Consider the following 22022-nt stretch of genomic DNA (forward strand, 5'->3'; position numbering starts at 1 on the left):
AAAATTAATTAATTAATTTTTAAATAGATTTATTTATTTGACAGAGAGAGTGTACGTGCACACAAGTAGGCAGAGCATCAGGCAGAGGGAGAGGGAAGAAGCAGACTCCCTGCTGTCCAGGGAACTGGATACGGGCCTGATCCCAGGATCCTGGGATCGTGACCTGAGCTGAAGGCAGATGCTTAACTCATGGAGCCATCCAGGTGCCCCTCTCCCTGATGTTTTAAGAGCCGTTTGCTTTTCTTGTAGTCTTCTAGAAGCACTGACCTCTGGAAAAAGTTGCCATGACTTAGCTCTAGCCCTACCCCAGCTACTTTCTGAGATAAAAAAAATCACACCATTCTGTAAAGGGAGATCGGCTGCCACTAATAGCCACGTTGGCAGTTGTGGTTCCTGGTTTTTTAAATTTCTCTGGGGAAGAGAGTTCAAGTTCGTATTTATTTATTTTTCTACTTATTTACTTATTTCTTTTAGTTCTCGGTGACTTCAGTTCAGCAACAAAGCATGTTATTACAGCAGAAGAAAAGAGTACTGGTTTCATTGGCTGCAAGGTACCAGATAGTAATCCCAAGGCCGAGGTGCGCTATAAAATCCGGGGAAAGTGGCTGAAACATTCCACAGGTGAGACCTTCTACAAAATAACCCAGTGGCGCCCATAGAGCACCCATAGAATAAAATGTCATTCGCCTGCTGTTGAGCTCTGTGTGCTAGGGACTGTGCATACAAAAAAATAATGCATAAGCTATATTGATTGTCTCTGGTCTCCGAAGTGGAGACAAGCACAAGTGGCTACAGTGTATAAGTATTTACAGCCTCATTCATTCAGGTCTCTACTCACATATTTCTTCTACTGAGAAGACCTCTGTCATGGCCCCCATATAAAATATTATGCTCTGTTGCTCTCTGTCCCCTTTACTTGGCTGCTTCTTTTTTCTTCCCACAGCATTGTGTTATATGTAGTTTTGTTTGCTTGTGTCTTATTTACCCCTTTGTCTGCCACACCCATCCCCCCCCACCCCGCCCGGCACCCGAGCACACGCGCGCCCTGGAATGTTGGCTGCATGAGTGTTAAGCTTTTGTCTGCCTTCTTGATTGCTGTGGCACCTGTGACTGGGCCCTCGCTGGCAGGATTTGTTGAGAAAAAATGAAAGAATAGGCATTAATGGACACTGGGGATCAGTGCTGTAGGTGGAGGTCTGCTCAAGGTGGTAGCCTTGGTCATTGTCTCTTTTTCTAAAGACGCCGTGCTTTCAGCGTTCTCAACAAATGATCTGTTATCAGATGTTTCTGCTGGGTTTAATTTTTTTTCCTCTAGTACTGTTGACTTTTTCCCCCCCGGCCTTGACTTTCCCTTTCTTTCATTTAATGCATTTTTCCTGACTGCTTACTTGCTGCTCTTCTCACGTCTGAATTTAAAGCACAACTATCAACCTTCAGTTGTTGTGATTGGTATCTTCTAGAGGCTTAACTGCATTCCCTTCTCTCCTCAGAGAATTACTTAATCCTTCCGTCGGGAAATCTTCAGATTTTGAATGTATCTTTAGAAGACAAGGGATCATATAAATGTGCAGCTTTTAATCCTGTCACAAATGAATTAAAAGTTGAACCCATTGGCCGAAAGCTTCTTGTGAGTCGTAAGTATTTGAGAGAATAATGGTAACTAGGAAGAAGTTACCTCAGAGGCCTTCCTTATAAAACATTGGGAAATCAGAGTTCATCTTCTTTGCTTATCGTAAGAGAGTCTTATAAAACATTAAATACATAAATGCATTATGGAATGGTATTGAACATGTTTTTATTTATTTATTTTCAAAGATTTTATTAATTTATTTGACAGAGAGAGAGATATCATAAGTAGGCAGAGAGGCAGGCAGAGAGAGAGGAGGAAGCAGGCTCCCTGCTGAGTAGAGAGCCTGATGCTGGGCTTGATCCCAGGACCCTGGGATCATGTTCTGAGCCAAAGGCAGAGGCTTAACCTACTGAGCCACCCAGGCACCCTTGAACATGTTTTTAAAAGATAATGGATTTTAGAAGAGAATTTTGGTCAAGATTGACGGAGTGGAAAGCATATGGAGAACTTGACCCTTCACTCAAGTAAAAAGAAATTACAGAGAAAATGTAACTTTATATCCATGGTAATCAAATTGGTGGCTAACTGTGAATTATGAAAAAATACGTGTTTTTCTCTTGCAGGTTATGGTAGCTGAACTGGGATAGAACTAATAGTCAAAGCAAAACAAAGTACTGGTTTCTGGTCTTGTCAGAAATTTAACATTTTCTCAACCGCTAATTCAGAAATAGCTCTAAAGCGTCATCAGGTGTTTTAATTTTAATTCTCAACTAAAAATGAATTAGCTACAAGTTGGACCTCGTAGCGTAAAGAAGAATAAATGGGAAGTTGGGAAGGCTCTCACACATCTGCTAAGGAAGAGTTTGGACGTGAATATTTAATAATAAAAAATCTTTTGTGTTCTTTTTCCAGGCCCTTCTTCAGAGGATTTTCACATTCTGCACCCCACCCTGTCACAGGCATTAGCTGTCCTTTCTCATAGCCCTGTCACGCTGGAGTGTGTGGTGCGTGGGGTCCCAGCTTCTCAAGTGCACTGGCTAAAGGATGGTCAGGATGCTGTGCCAGGAAGCAATTGGAGAAGGTTGTATTCTCATCTTGCCACAGACAGCATTGACCCAGCAGACTCTGGAAACTATTCTTGTATAGTGGGAAACGAGTCTGGAGACATACAACGTGTGACTTACATGGTTAATGTACTAGGTGAGTGTTCCTTATTAAACTGGATTTCAAGTCAGGCTGATTTCCTGGCTTAACTGATCCTTGAATGGAAGATCTTTTTTTTTTTTTTTAAGATTTTATTTATTTATTTATTTAAGAGAGAGAGAGAGAGAAAGTGAGAGAGAGCAGGAGAGGGAAGAAGATCAGAAGGAGAAGCAGACTCCCTGTGGAGCTGGGAGCCCAGTTCGGGACTGGATCCCGGGACTCCGGGATCATGACCTGAGCTGAAGGCTGTCACTTAACCAACTGAGCCACACAGGTGCCCTTGAATGGAAGATCTATCAATGAAACAGGGACTAGTTGGAAACACCTATACCAGTAGTCAGAACAAGCTTCATTTTTTTAAAGGCCTGCTGAATTTGGCAGAGTTTCACAGTATTTCTTGGTGGCATAAAACATTTCACCTGGGATGCTCATGACAACCTCACCCCCAACCTGCTTATGTCATCCAGACTTTGTTCTTCCTTCTTCATGACATGGAGGACAGAGATGGGAATTCAGGGGGATGGAAGGGTCTGGACTGTATCAGTGTGCAGTACCTGGCAGTAGTAACTAAGAGTACTGACTGAGAGATGTCATCTCAAAAATGAATCTATTTCAGAGCGCCTGGGTGGCTCAGTCGATTAAGCATCCCTTTCGGCTCAGGTTGTGATCCCAGGGTGCTGGGATCGAGTCCCACATCAGGCCCTTGCTCAGCGGGGAGCCTGCTTCCCCCTCTCCCTCTGCCCCTCCCCTTGCTTGTGCTCGCTTTCTCTCTGTCAAGTGGATAAATTTAAAAAAACATAAAAAAAACTATTTGATTTTATTTTCCCTTTTGGGATGCTTTTACTGTATCTGGCTCATAAAATTTGCATTATTTCTGCCCACATTTCTATATATACACTGTATCTCAAAGCTTCTCCTTTCCTTTCTTCCAGCTACCTACCTCATGTCTAGCAGCAGAACATGTTTTCTGTCATCAAAACAGATTTTCATACAAGCCAGAAATAGTAGGTAGTAAGTGGTTTCATAGTAAAGATAGTTTTCATAAACTTCTACATGCGTTTCTTTGCAACAGTGGCCTGACCTAGTAACACAGGAAATAAGGAAGGGTATGGCGGGTGAGCTTTAAAGTGCAGTGAAAATCAGGTCTAGATTAATATGCATAATCAAATAACTTGGATAGATGTTACAAATGTTGGTAAATAATTTGCTTTTTCTAGGTGTAAGTGACTTGATGGATTTTAAAGTATCTGTCTAAACTTAAGGCAGGGGGCGCCTGGGTGGCTCAGTGGGTTAAAGCCTCTGCCTTCAGCTCAGGTCATGATCTCAGGGTCCAGCGATCGAGTCCCCCATCGGGCTCTCTGCTCAGCAGGGAGCCTGCTTCCTCCTCTCTCTCTGCCTGCCTCTCTGCCTACTTGTGATCTCTCTCTCTCTGTCAAATAAATAAATAAAATCTTTAAGAAAAAAAAAAAAATAAAACAAGGCAGAAATGACCCTGGAAAGAATTTAACTTGCAAATAAGCATTCTTCTGTTTTGGCTTTTGTTTAATGTGAAATCCAGGGAAACTATTTATTTTAAACAAATCACCTGAAACAAAGGCTCAGAGAAGCCCAAGGGGTGTGTGTGAATTAAGTGGGTTGAGAGATCTAGAAAAAGAGACAATGACATATTAGTAACATATGGTTTATCCTATTAGAAGAAAGTTCAGATACATTTCTAATTTTTTCTTGATGACCACAGCGGATGGGAGAATGTGAGTGAACAAGGCAATCTGGTTTCAACTAGTTACTGGTAGAGGAAAGATTTTCTGTGTCTCGTGTGGTAATTTCAGAAGGTACCTCTTAGGGGCTCGAGTTTAATTTATTTGTTTGATTTTCAGAAAATGCGTCAATTTCAAAAGGATTACAGGATCAGACCGTCTCTCTGGGCGCCACAGTACAATTCACTTGTGAGGTTCACGGGAACCCAACTCCCAACCGCACTTGGTTCCATAACGCGCAGCCTGTTCGTCCTTCCCCACGACATCTCACTGCGGGAAATGGACTGAGAATCAGCGGTGTGACCCTGGAAGATTCGGGGCTGTATCAGTGTATAGCAGATAATGGGATTGGATTCATACAGTCTACTGGGAGACTTGAGATTGAAAAAGGTAGGCTTTGGGTCCCCGCACGCAATCGTAGGGAGTTTTACTTTTACAGATAAGCTTTCGTTTTGGTTGAAAATATAACATTTTTACTAAAAAGGTATAATCCTATTATCATAACAAAACTAATGCCTATTTCCCACGTTCCTTTCTAGTTCCATGATGAAGCAATATTATTTGACCAACCTCATTGGAAAAAATTTTTTTCAGTGTTTTTTTTTAAACAATTACTACCTAGTTTAAAAGGCATATGGTAAAAATCTCTCATTCCTATTCCCCAGCCAACCATATTGCTTTTAGAACTAACTAGTTTTATCAGTTTCTTTCTTTCTTTTTTTTAAAAAATATTTTATTTATTTATTTGACAGAGATCACAAGTACGCAGAGAGTCAGGCTCCCCGCTGAGCAGAGAGCCCCATGCCAGGCTTAATCCCAGAACCCTGGGATCATGACCTGAGCCAAAGGCAGAGGCTTTAACCCACGGAGGCACTCAGGCGCCCCGTTTTATCAGTTTCTTGAATATTCTTGTATGTGCCTTTAGGATCACTCACACATAACATGTCTGTGTGCATTTTAATAACATCTCTTTGTTTTTTCCCCTAAACATTGGTGTATTCTTCACCTTGAATTTTTCACTTAACATATCTTGGATATCTTCCTGTATTAACATTGCTGCTTTTTTAGTATATCATGATATAGTTGTAATGATTTGGCTAGTACCATATTGATGGCTGTTTCTAATCTTTTGCCATTTTAAGGAGTTATACAACGATTGTCCCTCTGCATAGATTATTTTACATAGTTGTGAATATCTGTACAGTAAGTTCCTAGAAATGCACTTGCTGAATAAAAGCAGGTATATGTTGGTAATGTGGGTAGATATCACTGAGTTGCTCTGCAAAATTGTTTCTGGTTGGGATACCTGAGTGGCTCAGGGGATTAAGCCTCTGCCTTCTGCTCAGGTCATGATCTCGGGGTCCTGGGATCGAGCCCCGCATTGGGCTCTCTGCTCAGCGGGAGCCTGCTTCCTCCTCTCTCTTTGCCTACTGTTCTGCCTACTTGTGATTTCTCTCTCTGTCAAATAAATAAATAAAATCTTTAAAAAAAAATATATTACTGGTCTTTATACTCTTACCGACCAGCAACGTGTAACTGCCTGTCTCCTCCTGTCCTCACCAAGGCAGAGTGTTATTTGTTTTTTAAATCTTTGCCAATCTGCTAGGTTAAAAAAAGTACCTTTGGATCTATGTTTCTTCTATTATGGTGAATTGGGCTTCTTTTCACGGGTATGAGTCATTTGAATTTGCTTTCCCATATATTGACTTTTCATTGTCTTTTGTCCATTTTAAAAATTAGATTGTTGGTCTTCTTTCTTGTGGACTGGTAGTTCTTTATATATTAGGAAATCAGTCTTTTGTCTATGAGTTATAACTGTTTCCAGTGTTAAACAGTCAGTGTCATGCAGGCCAATTCTCTGACCTTCGTGCAATTATTTTAGAAGTTAATAATAAATAGTTTTTAATTGGCATGTATTTGGAAATGTAAAATCATACTCCTCAATAGTGGAGTTAAAAAAAAGCTATAATGGAAATTTAATATACTTTGGTGATGAAAATGCCACAGATCGAATCATGTAGGATATAGCAAAAATAGAACTTGGAAGGAAATGTGCGCCCTTGAATGCTTATAAAGAAAAGTTTTTTTCATAAGAAAACTGGTAGGACTGAAAATTAGTGAGCTTAAGTGAAATAACAGAAGAGATTTAAAGCAGAGGAAAAGAGATAATAAAGATAGGAGCAGAAATCAGTTGAACAGAAAATGAAGATAAAGGAGAAAAGATCCATAAAGAAAAAGTTGGTTCTTTGAAAAATCTAATGGATAAATCTTTGGCAAAATATGAATAAATAATAACAGGGACAAAAAGTAAAAGTCTTGTAGAGACTAAAAGTAAGAATGTGCTGAACTTTGTGCCAATAACTTACAAATATAGGCAAAAATGGACAAATTCTTAGGAAAAATACAGCTTAGTAAGGCTGTGACTTAAAAGGAATTAAAAAGCCTGAATAGTTCTGTACTATCCGGAGGAAACTGATTAGGAGTTTAAAATCTTCCCACAGAGAAAACACCAGGCCAGCAGGTTTTGTGGAGAGTTCTACTAAGCTTTTAAGTAACAGGCCATTCCAAATATTACACAAACCCTTCCAGAGAAAAGTAGAAAATGGGAACTCTCCAGTCAGTATGATTTTGATTCTAAAAATCACAAAGGAATGGCATAAGAAAGGAAGATCAAAGGTCAGTCTCATTTATGAACACAGATGCAAAAATCCTATCTAAAATATTAGCAAGCCATCCACATATAAGAAAAGGAAATCTGTCTTGCTTAAGGAGTTATCCCAGGAATCTGTCAGAAAATTTAAAGTGTCACTCATCCTTTTTTTTGAATAAAAAAGGAAAATAATATGATTATATCAATAGAGGTGGAAAAATTTGACATACTTCAGTATCCCTGTTACACACTCTTAGAAGAATAGAAATAGAAGGGAATTTTCTTAATTTGATAAAAAGTATCTAACAGAAACTTACCAGAAACATCACTTTTAGTGGTGAAATACTGGAAACATTCTCTTTAAAATCTCTTGTGTTTATCATCATACTGGAGATTCTAACCACGGAAGGACAAGAAAAATAAACTATATAAGGATAAGAAAGAAATTAACCAAATCATTATTAATTTATAATTGCCGTGATTGCCAACATCGAGAATTCTCAATTTGCTGGCAAATTATTAGAAATAATAAAAGCATTTAGCAGGGTGGCTGGTGGGAGACCAACAAGCAAGAATCAGTGTCTTTCTATATGCCAGTGTATTAGGTTTCTCCAGAAAACAAAACCATTAGAATATATAAGTTATAAAAAAGAGGTGATTTATTATAGGAATTGGCTCACATGGTTATGGAAATGGAGAAGGAGGAAAGCCAGTAGTGTGATGTGTTTGTGGGGAGGCGGAGGAGCTGATGGTGTGAGTCCTGACCGAAGTCCGAAGGCTGGAGAAACAGAAGGGCTGATGTTCGTGTCCGAGGGCAGGAGAAGATGGATCAACTTTAGCAGGGAAAGAATTCACCTTTCCTCTGCATTTTTATTCTACGGGACACTCAGCAGACTGGATGGTGCCCACCCATGATGGGCCGTGCCATCTGCTGTACTCTGTTCACTAGCTCTAATGCTCATCTCTTCCAGAAGCACCATTGCAGACACGCCTAGTTATCTGGACATCCCTTAGCCCAATCAAGTTGACACATAATATTAATCATTATAAGCAGCAACAAACAGAAAATATAATTTAAAAGTGATCTTTCAGTATTAGCAACATTAAAAAGGCCCAGGTAACTTAGAAAGGTAGACCAGTTGGTGGATAACCCAAATTCAGTATTAGACAGCTGTCAGGTCATTTCAAAACCTCTGCTGTAGATTCGTGCAATTTCAGTTAAAATCCTATCAGAGTATTTTGAGAATCTTGACAAACTGATTCTGAAATTTATATGGATGAGCAAAGGCCCAAGAATAGCTAAGACATAGGAAAAGAAGAAGAAAAAGAACATGGGGGACTTGTTTTTACAGATAATAGTACACAAAAATCTGTGGCAATTAAAATATATCGTACTGGTGCAGGAACAGATAGACTCTTAGAATGAGACAGAGACCACCGAAGAGACATTTTGCACGCAAGGACATTGCTGTTGATGAAGAGGAGGCTATCCATTTCAAGTTTTGATGCGGGATAACTGGTTGTCAAAATGAGGAAAAATTAAATACCTAAGTCATAATGTATACAAAGACAAATTCGTCATGAATTAAAGTCCCATCTATGAAAGGAATGATGACAAAAAAAGAAAATAAATTTATTTATTTATGTAGAGAGTGTAAGTGGGATTGGGAGAGGGGCAGCAAAAGAGTGAGAGACAGAATCCCAAGCAGACTCCCTCTTGAGCACGGGGGCCCTGATGCGGGGTTTGATCTCACAACGCTGAGGTCATGACCTGAGCCAAAATCAAGAGTCGGATGTTTAATTGACTGAGCCATGCTGGCACCCTGAGATGGCAGAATTTTTGAAGAAAATACAGGAGAGTGTCTATCTGATTGGGTTTCAAAACTTAAGACACTTTGAGCTAATTTTTTAAAAAAGATTGATGCAACTCCATTGAAATTAGAACATCTTTGTTATTAAAGGATACCACTAAAAATGGAAAGAAAGGCAATACACTGTGAGAAGCTACTAGTAACATGTAGAACTAATAAAAGAACAGTATCCGGAATTTCTGAAGAACTCTGAACCATGACAAAAGAGATAAAAAATATGTACAAAAGTCATTTCACAAGGGAGGGAAAATATCAGTGACACAGGTGAAGAGATGTTCAACTTCATTAGTACTCAGGGAGAGGCAGGTTATGCCCAGTGAGGCAAGCTGTTACACTGACTAGATTGGCAAACAATTCAGAAATGTGGGGCGCTTGGGTGGCTCAGTGGATTAAGGCTCTGCCTTTGGCTCAGGTCATGATCTGGGATCGAGCCCCACATCAGGCTCTCTTCTCAGCAGGGAGTCTGCTTCCCTCTCTCTCTCTGCCTGCTGTTCTGCCTACTTGTGATCTCTGTCTCTCTGTCAAATAAATAATAAAATCTTTTAAAAAAATTCAGAAATGTATTTATACCAAGTGATGGTTTTGTCAAATGTAGGAAGTAGGGCCGGAAGAAGAAAAGGCTGCGCTGGAGAAAATGCCATTTGTAATTAATATTCCATTGTAGGTGCACTTAAAAATAGCTCCAGGGGTGCCTGGGTGGCACTGTCGGTTAAGCACCCGACTCTTGGTTTCAGCTCAGGTTGTCATCTCATGGGACATGAGATCGAGCCCCACATCAGGCTCTGTGTTCAGCCCGGAGTCTGCTTGAGTTTCTCTTTCCCTCTCCCTCTGCTTCTCCCTCTTGCTCTCTCTCTCTCTCTCTCGAATAAATAAATCAATCTTAAAAAAAAAAAAATCTCCAGAGAATGATACCTACCTAGGACCACAAGGAAAGAGTTGGTGTCACCATCGTTTGGGAAAAAAGTGTTGTTCATGTATTTGGTAAGAAATACGTTCATCAACTTTTACACAGAACTGGTTTCTCTCCCAGGATTTTTCTCCCCCGACCCAGGAGTTAACTACGTTTTTGTGAAGGAGTATTATTCTGTTTTATGCTCCTTCACACTGTTTTCATATTTAAAGCCTGAGGTTTTGGCTTTGCCTGTTCTGTACTTAGAGTGGTCAGATGTGTCTGGGTTACATGGTGGAAAGCTTGCAACAGATTCCTTTATATACATTCTTTTTTTCCTAGAAGACAGGAAGTCCAAGTAGGAGATGTCTAGGAGCCTAGAATGAAGAATTCTACTTTTTTAAAAAATGTTTTTATTTGAGAGAGAAAAGCACAATTGGGGGAAGTGGCAGAGAAAGAGGGAGAAGCAGGCAACCCAGTGAGCAGGGAGCCCAATGCGGGGCTCGATCCTAGCACCCTGGGATTGTGACCTGAACTGGAGGCAGATGCTTAACTTGAGCCACCCAGGCGCCCAAAGAATTCTACTTTTTATGGGCAGTTTTACTTGCTAAATTTGAGAAGGAACTAAAAAGAAGCGAGTTATCTTTGTTTTAATTATTATTATCATTACTGTATCACTCTTTGCACGTGACTTTGCAGAAACTGTTATCTCTGTGAATGACTATGTTCTCCCTACTGTTCTGCATGTAAAACACTGCTTAGAGAATTGTTAACTCGATTTACTGTGGTGATCATTTCACAAAGCATGTATCTGTGTTGAATCATGATGCTGTGCACCTGCAACTAATGTTATATGTTGAGTATAATGTTAATGTTGATTTAACATTCAGTTAAAAAAACACTGTTGAAGAAACACATGTATAAGGATGCATTGAAGATTGCTACTTGGGCACAACGTTGAGAACATTTATACAGTAAGATGAATTGATGTTTTTTTGCATTGTAGATACAATGGTGTTCTTACTTTGTGTGTGTGTGAATTACTTTTTTAACAGGCGGTGGACTCAAGCCAGTTATAATTACATCACCAGCCAGTGCGCAGGTGGTAGATGGAGACTTTGTGACTTTGTCCTGCAACGCCACTGGAATGCCAGTCCCTGTCATGCGTTGGTACGACAGGCATGGGTTGATAACCAGCCATCCATCTCAAGTGCTTAGATCCAAATCCCGGAAATCACACGTACGACCTGGGGGCTTTGACCTGGAGCCGGTCTACTTCATCATGTCCCGGGCTGGCGCAAGCTCCCTGTACATTCAGGCTGTCACCCAGGAGCACGCCGGGAAATACACCTGCGAAGCTACCAATGAACATGGCAGTACACGGTCAGAGGCAGTCCTCTCAGTGGGTGAGTGGCCTTTCTTGTTTTTTCTCAGGTGATCAGCTTCCTCCAATGGTAGGCGATAAAGTGCTTTGATGCCTATTATTCTCATGAGTCCAGCAATCATCCCCTGCCCCCCATGATAGTGAAATACAGAACTGTAGTTTTTGGTATTTGGTCTTCACATGAACCGATGAACCTTAATCTCCCTTTCTGATTTTTCTTGTTAGGGCTGTGGTTGTCCTGTGGACAGCTCTCCTTTGGGAGCAAGCCCTAGTTATGACCTCTTTGCGTGATTAATGCTTTTGGTTTTCTAAGCTACTGAAAATGGTCATTGCAGACATTTTTTTCAAGGGAGTCCTTGGTAAGTACAGTATCCAGAGTCTCGAGCATTGGGGAAGTGGAATCGTGGTCCTTTCAAACAGTACCTCTTACTCAGAGGTACTTTTCCTCTGAGGTACTACATTACCTTTCTAATGGAATGTATAACATTTATTCTTTTTTTAAAAAAATTAACATATAATGTATTATTTGTTTCAGGGGTACAGGTCTGTGATTCATCAGTCTTACACAATTCACAACTCTCACCTTAGCACATACCCTCCCCAATGTCCACCACCCGAGCCACCTAATCCCTCCCATCCCCCTCCCCTCCCCAGTCTGTTTCCTGGGATTAAGAGTCTCTTATGGTTTGTATCCCTCTCTGGTTTCGTTTTTCATTTTTTCCCTCTCTTCCACTATGATCCTCTGTCTTGTTTCTCAAATTCCTCATTATCAGTGAGATCTTATGATAACTGTCTTTCTCTGATTGACTTATTTTGCTTAGCATGATACCCTCTAGTTCCATCCACATCATTGCAAATGGCAAGATTTCAGAGGTTGTTTTTGTTTTTGTTTTTGTTTTTATGGCTGCGTATATAATATTCATTCTTGATCTTCTGCTGATTTTTGTTGAGGAGGTCTTAAAAGCCTTATACAGTTTTTGAGAAACTAGTGTATAGAGTATCAATATTATTAAGGTTAATTCAAATCCAAACCTTCTGTCAGTGAGTACTCAGAACAGCCTTCTCCTGCAGGTGGTCAGTGGCGTGGAGACTGTCCCCTTCCTTGTCGTGCAAGAGGCAGAGTACTGCCCTTAGTTTTGGAGCTGAGGGCCCTGCCGTGGGCTGCTGCTTTAGAGAGCTTCATGTGGCCTTCTTCTGCCTGGGCCCTCAGATCCCACAGGTCAAAGAGTCCACGGGGTCAAGGGGCTGTGCTTACCCAGAGCCTGGCACCCAATGTTCCTCCCTCTATAGAGCAGGACAGGGCTCTGGGATTCCTTGCTTTCATTAGTTCACAGTCTGGTTCCACACAGCTGTCTCTCTCCATGGTCTGTCCTCCAGAGTGCAGGCCACACCACCAGTGGCCGGGACCATTAAGCCAGAAGAGTGGCCAGGGGGGCAGTCTTTTGCACAGGTGTGAAGGCGAAGTAGACAAGGTTGGATGTGTACACATGTATTTCCATTCGCATGCACATAGGGACCCTCTAGCTCCAGATGAAGCTGTAGGTAGGGAGAAGTAGGGAAGACCAGGGACTTCCATTATCCTCTTGTGCCCCTCTGTGCATGCCAGAGGTGGAGGTATTGCGGGGCTTAAGCCTGTATGCTGGGTTAGCTTCCTGGCTGTGCCACTTAGGAGCTTTGAGACCTGACAAACCCTTGAACTCCTTTCTGCTTATTTCCTCATCTGTGTAACAGACATAGCAAAGGCCCTCCCCATCAGGTGGACGTGAGAATTGGAGGAATTCGTATGTGCAAAGTGTTGAGAATGGTGTCTGGCAGTAGGAAACCTTCAAATGCTAAGTATTAGGTTATAATTATTGCTATCTACTGAACAGTACATGGTAGTTACCCCAGGTAGTGATTAGGGACGGAAGGAATAGTTACTGATTTAGTCATCTTAAGAATCCTCAAAGAAGGTGGCTGAGTGCTGCATAAAGGTATACATATATAAAATGTGTGTGTGTATGGATACAGGTGTGTGTGTACGTATCTGTTCTGCTAAGCAAAAATAAGAGTGGCTCTACTCAAACTTGTTAGCTGTAAGACAGGTGTAGCCCAGGCACTGCTTGGATGGAGTGATTGTGTCATGTAAATACAGGGTAGCAGGAGGCATAGACCGGATAGTCGTAGCTGATGGAACTAGATAGTTTGTCTAATTGCCTCGCAATTAGAAAGATCTGAATCCCTTAGAAGGTGCATAAGCTAACTTGTTTAGGCTAGAACTTTCTAGAGCTTTAAGATCCCCCCCCACAGGATTTTAAGTCTTGATAAATGCCATTATCATGTATAGTAAGTCACCCCATCACTGACATCCTACCTAAGTGGCCCTTGCATTTCTTCTTTTGCATGCTCCGTAGTTCTTAAGATCCAGGTGAGTTCCTCAAAGCTCACAACAATATAGAACAACCCACTTCTCTTTACAGGAGTCTGAGCCTTATCAAATTCTAACATACTGAGAGCTTATTTACTTTGTTTTTTTTTTGTGAAGAGGGGAGTAAGCAAGGTCAAAGAGAGAGATGACCACCCCTTCTCTTAGCAGAGACCTTGGGTTTTGAGGTGTTGGGTATATAAATATTTATAGAGTGGGTTGTAACTCTCAGAACTAAAGTAGGGGGGACAGTCTGGGGAGGGTGGCTGGCGTGAGTGGTCACAGTGGGAAGGGCTTTGACAGGTTTGGTTATATTCCTTGTTTAATTAGTTTCAATTCAGAGTCATTAAATTTGTTGCCATTAAAAGTAGTGTTTTTATCAGTCTCTTTTCCAATTCAAAAAGTGTCCTACCTTTAAAAAAAGATGTCTCATCTGACCATTTCACAGGTTTTTTGTTTTTTTTTTTTAAGATTTTATTTATTTATTTGAGAGAATGTGTGTGAGAGAGAGAGATTGTGAGCAGTGGAGAAGAGTAGAGGAGAAGCAGATTTCCTGCTGAGCAGGGAACCCAACACGGGACTCGATCCCAGGACCCTCCGATCTCGACCCGAGCCGTAGGCAGGTGCTTAACAGACTGAGCCACCTGGGTGCCCTCACAGAGTTGTTTTGAAGATAAGTTGAAGTAACGTATGTGAAAAAACTTTTGAAAGTAGCATTGAGCCCTTATAAATTGTGTCTAGTAGCTCATGAGTATTCCAAGTTATATTACTGGAAGTAGTAGAGGGGAAGGAATTGAATCTCCTTCTTAATAAAAGTTACAGAAAGTCTCACTGCATCCTAAAGAGCAGAAGTGGAATTTTGACTTTATATGGTTAGACCCCGGCTGGAAAACAAGTTTGTCTCCTGCTTCTGGATCACTTGAGGCCTGTGGTCTTTAAACTCTTGGCCAACTGAATACCATTTCCCAGTGGTAACCAGCCCAGGGGATCCATGAAACTGCTAATGATTAAAAGGTCATTCTACTACAAGAGCATGGAGATTCCTCAAAGAGTGGAAAATAGAGCTACTCTATGTCCGTGGTGGGACCAGTGGATATTTGCCCAAAGATACAAAGGTAGTGATCTGAAGGGGCACCTGCACCCCAATGTTTATAGCAGCAATGTCCACAGTAGCTGAACTATGGAAAGAACCTAGATGTCCATCAACAGATGAATGGATGAAGGAGATACGGTGTATATATACTATGCAGCCATCAAAACCCCCCAAATCTTGCCATTTGCTAAGATGTGGATGGAACTAGAGGGTATTTTGTTAAGCGAAATAAGTCAATCAGAGAAAGACAATTACCATATGATATCACGGATATGGTGAATTTGAGAAAAAAGACAGAGGGTCCTAGAGGGAGGGAGGGAAAAATGAAACAAGATGAAACCAGAGAGGGAGACAAACCATAAGAGACTCTGAGTCTCAGGAAACCAACTGAGGGCTGCTGGAGGGGAGGGGATAGGAGGGATCAGGTGGCTGAGTGAGGGACACTGGAGAGGATACGTGCTGTGGTGAGTGCTGTGAATGGTGTTAAGACTGATGAATCACAGACCTGTACCCTTGAAACAAATAATATGTTATATGTTAATACAAAAAATTTAGTAACAAAATAAAAAATAAAAATAAATTAAAAAAATAAAAGCCATTCTCTCCACCCAGCTGAGTTAGCGCCTGTTGCTTGAGTCCCTCTGGCCACAGCAACAGCACTAGCTCACCCCCTTCCCAGCCAGCCCGTGTTCTGACTCACTAGGTAAACATGGGCAGCTCCAGAAGCAATATTTTGAAGTTTGTCTCCATGAACTTAATTAGTTTTCTCCTATATGATTTTCTCTCTGGAGTTTTGTTTTCTTTAATGGAGGACGCGACTGGGACACCTTTTCTCTTTTAAACTGACAACTGACCCTATACTGTTAGCTGTGTTTTGGGGTTTGTTTTGTTTTGTTTTGTTTTTTTTTTTTTTTTTTTTTTTGCTGCTTCTCTCCTGAACTGCCGTGGTTGTCCTAAAAAACACACCCTTTTTTTTTTTTTTTTTTTTTTTTCCTAAACCAGGAATCCGACCTCATTGTGCAAAAGAAACCCTTTCACATTGTTTCCCCTGCTCCCTTCCTCTACACAAGTGGTCAAACATAGGAGATGTTTTTGTCGCCAATACGCATAGCACTTTAGAGAAAGCAGGCTGTCAGTACTTGGGTTTCATGGTGCTGGCCGCATACTTGTTTTCCTAGACTGCTTTCTCATTTTTGACAGCCGCCCTGCTGACATTCTTCTGCCAGCTCTTGTCACCATCTCCCAGAACCTTAATTTCTTCATCTGTAAAGTAGGAGTGGTGCTATCTACCGAAGAATGTTGTTTGGGGAATTTAATAAGATTATATTCCTTAAGAGTTTAGCACACTGCTTGGCACATAGTATGTGCTCAGTAAATTCTGGGGGGGGGTGATAAATGCAATTTATTTATTTTTTTCAGTGCAAATAAAAGTATTTTTCCCTTCTCTGGATGTTGCAGATGCTTTTAGTCGTATAAAGACTGTTGGCTTGATTTATTTTTCTTTAGATTGGCAGTTTTTTTGTTTGTTTGTTTCTTTATTTTATTTACTAGAGTGGCAGTTTCTTAAGCCGACTTTTGATTCTATCCAGAAAGAGGGCTTGCTTTGGAAATAAGTAAACTCTTCTTCCATCTTTGCTAGTCTTGTTTCATTTCTCCCCTCTTGTTGAATATAAACTGTTTTGCTTGTGTAGGGTAAGTATTTTAGTTCTCCAGTAGCCCCTTTATTTATTTATGTTTTAAGATGGATTTATTTATTTATTTGAGAGAGATGGAGAGAGAGGGAGCCAGTGAGCATGCGTAGGGGGAGGGGCAGAGGGAGAGGAGCTGACTTCCCACTGAGCGTGGAGCCCAAGGCAGAGCTCCATCTAATGACCCTGAGATTGTGACTTGAGCCGAAACCAAGAGTTGGACACTTAATCAACTGAGCCACCCAGGTGCCCCCTCCAGCAGCCCCTCTGTTATCTCTTAGTTTCTGTGGGTTGACCGGATGTAGCAAGGCAGTTCTGCTGGTCTTGCTTTGGATAACCCTTATGTTGTTGCAGTCAGATGGCACCTGGGGCTGGAATAGCCAAAGTGGCTTCACTCCCACATGTGGCGCTTTTGTGAAGGCTGGAATCCCCAGCTGCCTCCCCTTCCTTCCCTCCATTCCCCCTGCACCCCTGTAGTCTCTCTGCAGGGCTAGCTTGGCTGTCTGTATGTGGCAACACAAGAGTAGAAGTGCCAGGCCTTCTTAAGACTCAAGGCTGGAAGAGCACAGTCTTACTTCTGCCTTCATTGGTCAAAGCCCATCCTAGGCTCAGCCCCCATTCAGCAGGGAGGGGACCGCTGGAGGGTGTGAATGCTGAGGGCTGTCTTTGGAAACCCGTCTTTGGAAACTCCTTGTTATGTATTGTCCTCCACAATCTCAGGGTCATTAGATGGAGCTCTGCCTTGGGCTCCACGCTCAGTGGGAAGTCAGCTCCTCTCCTTCTGCCCCTCCCCCTAGTAGGTTATAGCCTCACTCTTGACTCTTTCCTTACTATTTAGTTCACCTTGTCTCCAAGGGAATGCATTGCTTCATTACCAACTGGAGTTAATGCTCTGTGTTCTCCAACTTAAAATCTTCCGAGGTTAACCTAGCAAATTGTTCTAAAAGGGAATACTAGCATAGAGCAAGAAAGAATAACGGCCTTCAGATCACTTAACTGCACTGCGGCATCTGAAATTGATTTTGCTGTAAGAGGTTGCTCCCGGAGGTTAGCTGTTTCCATGAATTATAAATTGAGATGCTCCTTCTTTTTAGTTCTAAGGCTCAGGTTGTCATTATCCATGTGGCCAGTTAGATGGCTGTGTAGAAGGCCCTGAAATAATGAATTTCCTGGGGCGCCTGGGTGGCTCAGTGGGTTAGAGCCTCTGCCTTCGGCTCAGGTCATGATCCCAGCTTCCTGGGCTCGAGCCCCACATCGGGCTCTCTGCTCAGCAGGGAGCCTGCTTCCCTTCCTCTCTGCCTGCTGCTCTGTCTACTTGTGATCTCTCTCTCTGTCAAATACATAAATAAAGTCTTTAAAAAAAGATGAATCTCCTCAAGCTCTCTCTCCTCTCTTCCTCCCATCCTCTCAGTTCCTTTTGAAACAAATACAAAAGCGGGACCAGTCACAGCTTCCGGTCCCGCTTGGAATGATAAAAGAGATGGTTCAGAAGCTGGATCCTTGAGCTCCTTTCCAGTGAAGGAGCACCCCAGGGCAGTGGATTCGGCACCAGAGAAAAATGCTAGCGGAGCCGCCGTCCCGGATGCCCCCATCATTCTGAGCCCTCCGCAGACCTACACAGCTGATACGTACCACCTGGTCTGGAGGGCCGGGAAGGATGGCGGGCTGCCCATCAATGCCTATTTCGTGAAGTATCGAAAGGTAACCTCTTCTCATTTGCCAGCTTTCTCTTCACAAGCCTTAATGTTGTGTGTGGAACATGTGCTTATTATCTTTGACTTTTATGGAGCTGCAGGAAACAGAACAGGAGTGTTCTAGGACTGAGTTTGGGAGAGCTGTCCCAGAGGTCATGCTGGATTTACCAGTCTTATAAAGCAGTAAGAATTAAAGAGGCATAATTTCCTCCAAAATTCTAAGAGCCCAGTGACTTCCTGATGGTTTTTATCAAGCATTTTATCCCCTTGGGTGCAAAGCTCTAGAAACCACTCTTTTTAAAAAGTCATCCCTTCTCTTTCTGAGATAGTAAAATACAGTTTATTTAGCAAATAAAGCAGTTTCTTTTTAGAAACCCTGAACAAAGTCCTCTGGCACAATTTCTGATGGTTATGTTTACTTCACGTTGTCCTTCTTCATTGTATTGGAATGTGATGTTGTTTGGTGATTTCTTTGGGTGAACCTGGATCCTCTCAGTTGATTTTTCAGTGTTTATCCTTCCAGAGGCTTCTATTAAAGCAAAATGAGAAAATCTCCTCTCTTTGTTTAATGAGACTAGTACATGAACCAAAGATGCCCTCCTAATTAAAATACGTTTCTTTGTCCAAGCCATTTTGGTACCCATTTAATATCTGGAAAAATGAACATGGTGATATTTGAAAGTGTATTCACTGCTTCTAACCTGAGGATTCTGGGTAAAGAAACTTTTATTGAAATTCCTACCCACACAAAAACTTCCCTCCAATGTCATTTTCTGGTTCCATTAACTAAGACACAGCAGATTAGATCTTTTTAAAATTTATTTCCTCCAATACATGTGGAACGTGTGGAGATAGGAAGAATGCTGGACCTGGATAATGGATAATTGCAGAATTCATATGTGCATACATATTCTACTTTGTTATGTATTATCATTAATACAGATTATTATATACTTATTTTATGCTCCTATTAGCACAATAAGAAAGGATTATTGTTTTCTTCATGAGTAAAGGAAACAAACTCTGGGAGATCAGATAACTTTCTTGAGGCGATAAGTTAGTAGTAAGTAGCAGAACCAGGAGTCTTTTTATTCCTAAGAATTCCCAAGTTGTGGCTACGTGTCTCCTTCTAGTTATTAGTATGAAGAAGTATTATGTCTCTTTTGCTTGCAAGGGGGATATTCCATACCAAAATTCATGTGAAACTGAAGATTTTCTCCAATTTGAATGGAAGGTTTTTCCTCCCTGAATCTCCTTTTCAACAGCTTATTTTCTCTTGAGTAGCTCGATGATGGTGTTGGCCTGGTGGGAAGCTGGCACACGGTTCGAGTCCCAGGAAGTGAAAATGAGCTCCATCTAACAGAACTGGAGCCCTCTAGTCTCTATGAAGTTTTGATGGTCGCAAGAAGCGCAGCGGGTGAAGGCCAGCCCTCCATGCTCACCTTCCGCACAAGCAAAGGTGAGTATCACCTTCCTTCGGAGGAACGAGCTGGCCAGCCGGATGTCACTTTATTAGTTAAGTGTCCTTTTGGGCCATAGAGATTTTTTTTTTTTAAGATTTATTTATTTGACAGTCAGAGAGGCCGGCAGAGAGAGGGGGGAGGCAGGCTCCCCACTGAGCAGAGAGCCCGATGCGGGGCTCGATCCCAGGACCCTGAGATTGTGATTTGAGGTGAAGGCAGAGGCTTCACCCACTGAGCCACCCCAGCGCCTCGAAATTCTTATATATAAATTCCCTAAATAATTTGATGATTGTACCTTTTGGGGCCATGCATGTTATATTATGCCATCCCATCCAGTGTTCTCCAAGTATTTCTCAGGGTTTATGATAGGTAAGGCATTAGAGTAGGTGATGTAGGGAAAACAAAGATGCTCAAGACAAGATCCATCCTAACGGGGCTTCTCCTTTGCTAAGGAGGGTAAGACATAAATAAATAGCAACTACAGGGCAGGATTTCAGTTGTGCTAATGTTTACTGAATGCCTTCTGTGTGCCGGGCCGTAAGCAGAATCGACAAAACTCCTAGCCCTCATGGAGCTCACGTTCTAGCTGGGAGATACTTACACCTAAGTTATAAGTACATTAGGAAGTGGTGAATGCCATAAGAGACGTAAGTTAGGGGATGGATATAGGAAGTGGGTGCAGTAGCAGTTGTCACAATTTAAGCGAGGTGGCCAGAGAAGTCCTCAGCGGGCTGTCAGCAGGGGAGCAGAAGGTCCAGGGTGAAGTGGGAAGGCCACATGGTTATCTGGGGAGAGAACATACCAGCTGAGAGAGTAGCAAGTGCAGAGACCCCAGGGCAGGGTGTGCTTGAGGTACCCTAGAAACACTGAGGGGGCCCCTGTGACAGAGGCAAAGGGAGGAGCTCTAGGGGAGAAAGCTCAGGGAGATGACAGAGGGGCCAAGCCACATGGTGCCTTGTCGCCCCTGCAAGGACATTGACTTTGACTCTGAGTGAGCTAGAAGCAGTGGAAGGTTTGAACTGAGTAGTGACACTGTCTGCCATGTTTCAAGGGGGACTCCGGCTGTAGGGTAAGGATACTGGAGGAGGGCACAGGTGTGTCAGCAAAGAGGCCAAAATATGACAAGTAAAGGACTTAGAAGATGCTGGAGGAGTGCAAAGAAAGGATGTTCTTTCTGTGGGCTAGCTTGTTGAGGGTGAGCTTGATTGACAAGACACCATTATAGCTTGGCCATCAATGGACAAAAAGACCAGTGAGTGGAGCGGGGAACGGGGTGGAAGAATATTTTCGCCTGAAGTAGAAAATAAAAAGGAGGTATGATCGAGAAGAAATTTATTTATTGGCTTTTGGAAAAGACCCTTTCATACTAATGACCGAGTCTAGCTAGGAAAAGAATGAGTATTTCTTATTTGAATTCTATTTTGAGTTAATTTTCATAATCAGCCCACAGTTGTTTATAGAATCTGACCTATTATAAATACTGAATAAGAAGCAGATATTTCGGTTTTATAATAATCACCCATTTTCACTTTTTGCCTCTTGGAATTTTCAAACTCAACATAATAATTTTCCCATAAAGAGACAGAAGCTCTTTAAGCATGAATTTTATGCTTTGGAATTAAGAAATAGGTAGAAGAAAAACGCATGAATAGTTTGAAAGCCTTTACTTCTTTGGCTTTTTTCACTTTGTGGTGTTTATTCTGTGTATAAATGAAATTCTGCCTGATGAAGAAAGACACCTTTTACTTCTCCCTTAAAAAGGCTATTAGAAAAAGATAACATAATTTTCAAGTTTGATTCCTCAGATTAGCTAAGTATTTACAATGTAGGTCTGAAATTTAGACCCTGTAACAGAGGAGCTCTAATATCTGTATACCAGTTGAGTTTTTGGTAGTGTATTTTCTTACTTTACATATATACAGAAGTTTATGTTGCAGTAGATGAGTATACGTCTTCTAACTTTTCTAGAGAAAACAACCTCATCGAAAAACACGCAGGCGTCCTCACCCCCCATGGGCGTCCCTCGGCGCCCTGTTGTTTCAGAGGCTGCAGACAACTTTGGAGTGGTCCTTACAGATTCCTCTAGGCATAGTGGAGGTAAAGTGGAGAATCTTTATTTTATTGATTTTGTTTGTTTACCAGTGGACCTGACATGTTTCAGATTATTTGGGGGTTGGAGGGGAGAGAGTGTTTGTTTGTCATTTGGATTATAACCTCTTCCAGGTCCTACTTCAACCATTTTTTTTAATGCCCTATACTCAGATCTTGGTAACTCACTGTCATGATTGGTATTTAAGGTAATACACTCAGATTCAAAATGTTCTGGTACTACGGTTATATAACTCATAAAAAGGAA

At 41.6% G+C, this 22022-nt stretch overlaps 1 protein-coding gene across 11 annotated transcripts in view; it reads left to right on the plus strand.

The window, feature by feature from the left end:
- Positions 1-22022, plus strand: part of CDON (cell adhesion associated, oncogene regulated) — a 99369-nt gene that overhangs the window by 38799 nt on the left and 38548 nt on the right. For all 11 annotated transcript variants that reach the window (XR_006606875.1, XR_006606874.1, XM_013055014.2 and 8 more), the window contains 8 exons: positions 475-621; positions 1491-1634; positions 2483-2770; positions 4651-4920; positions 10996-11346; positions 17921-18210; positions 19488-19662; positions 21635-21763. Coding sequence is in view for 9 of the 11 variants with exons in the window: in XM_013055014.2 (XP_012910468.2) it covers positions 475-621; positions 1491-1634; positions 2483-2770; positions 4651-4920; positions 10996-11346; positions 17921-18210; positions 19488-19662; positions 21635-21763 (1794 nt within the window). In the remaining 2 variants the exon portion in view is untranslated. The remainder of the gene's footprint in view (positions 1-474; positions 622-1490; positions 1635-2482; positions 2771-4650; positions 4921-10995; positions 11347-17920; positions 18211-19487; positions 19663-21634; positions 21764-22022) is intronic.

The sequence above is a fragment of the Mustela putorius genome, unplaced genomic scaffold (genome assembly GCF_011764305.1).
Source record: "Mustela putorius furo isolate JIRA1106 unplaced genomic scaffold, ASM1176430v1.1 tig00000460_pilon_pilon_pilon, whole genome shotgun sequence".
Classification (NCBI taxonomy): domain Eukaryota; kingdom Metazoa; phylum Chordata; class Mammalia; order Carnivora; family Mustelidae; genus Mustela; species Mustela putorius.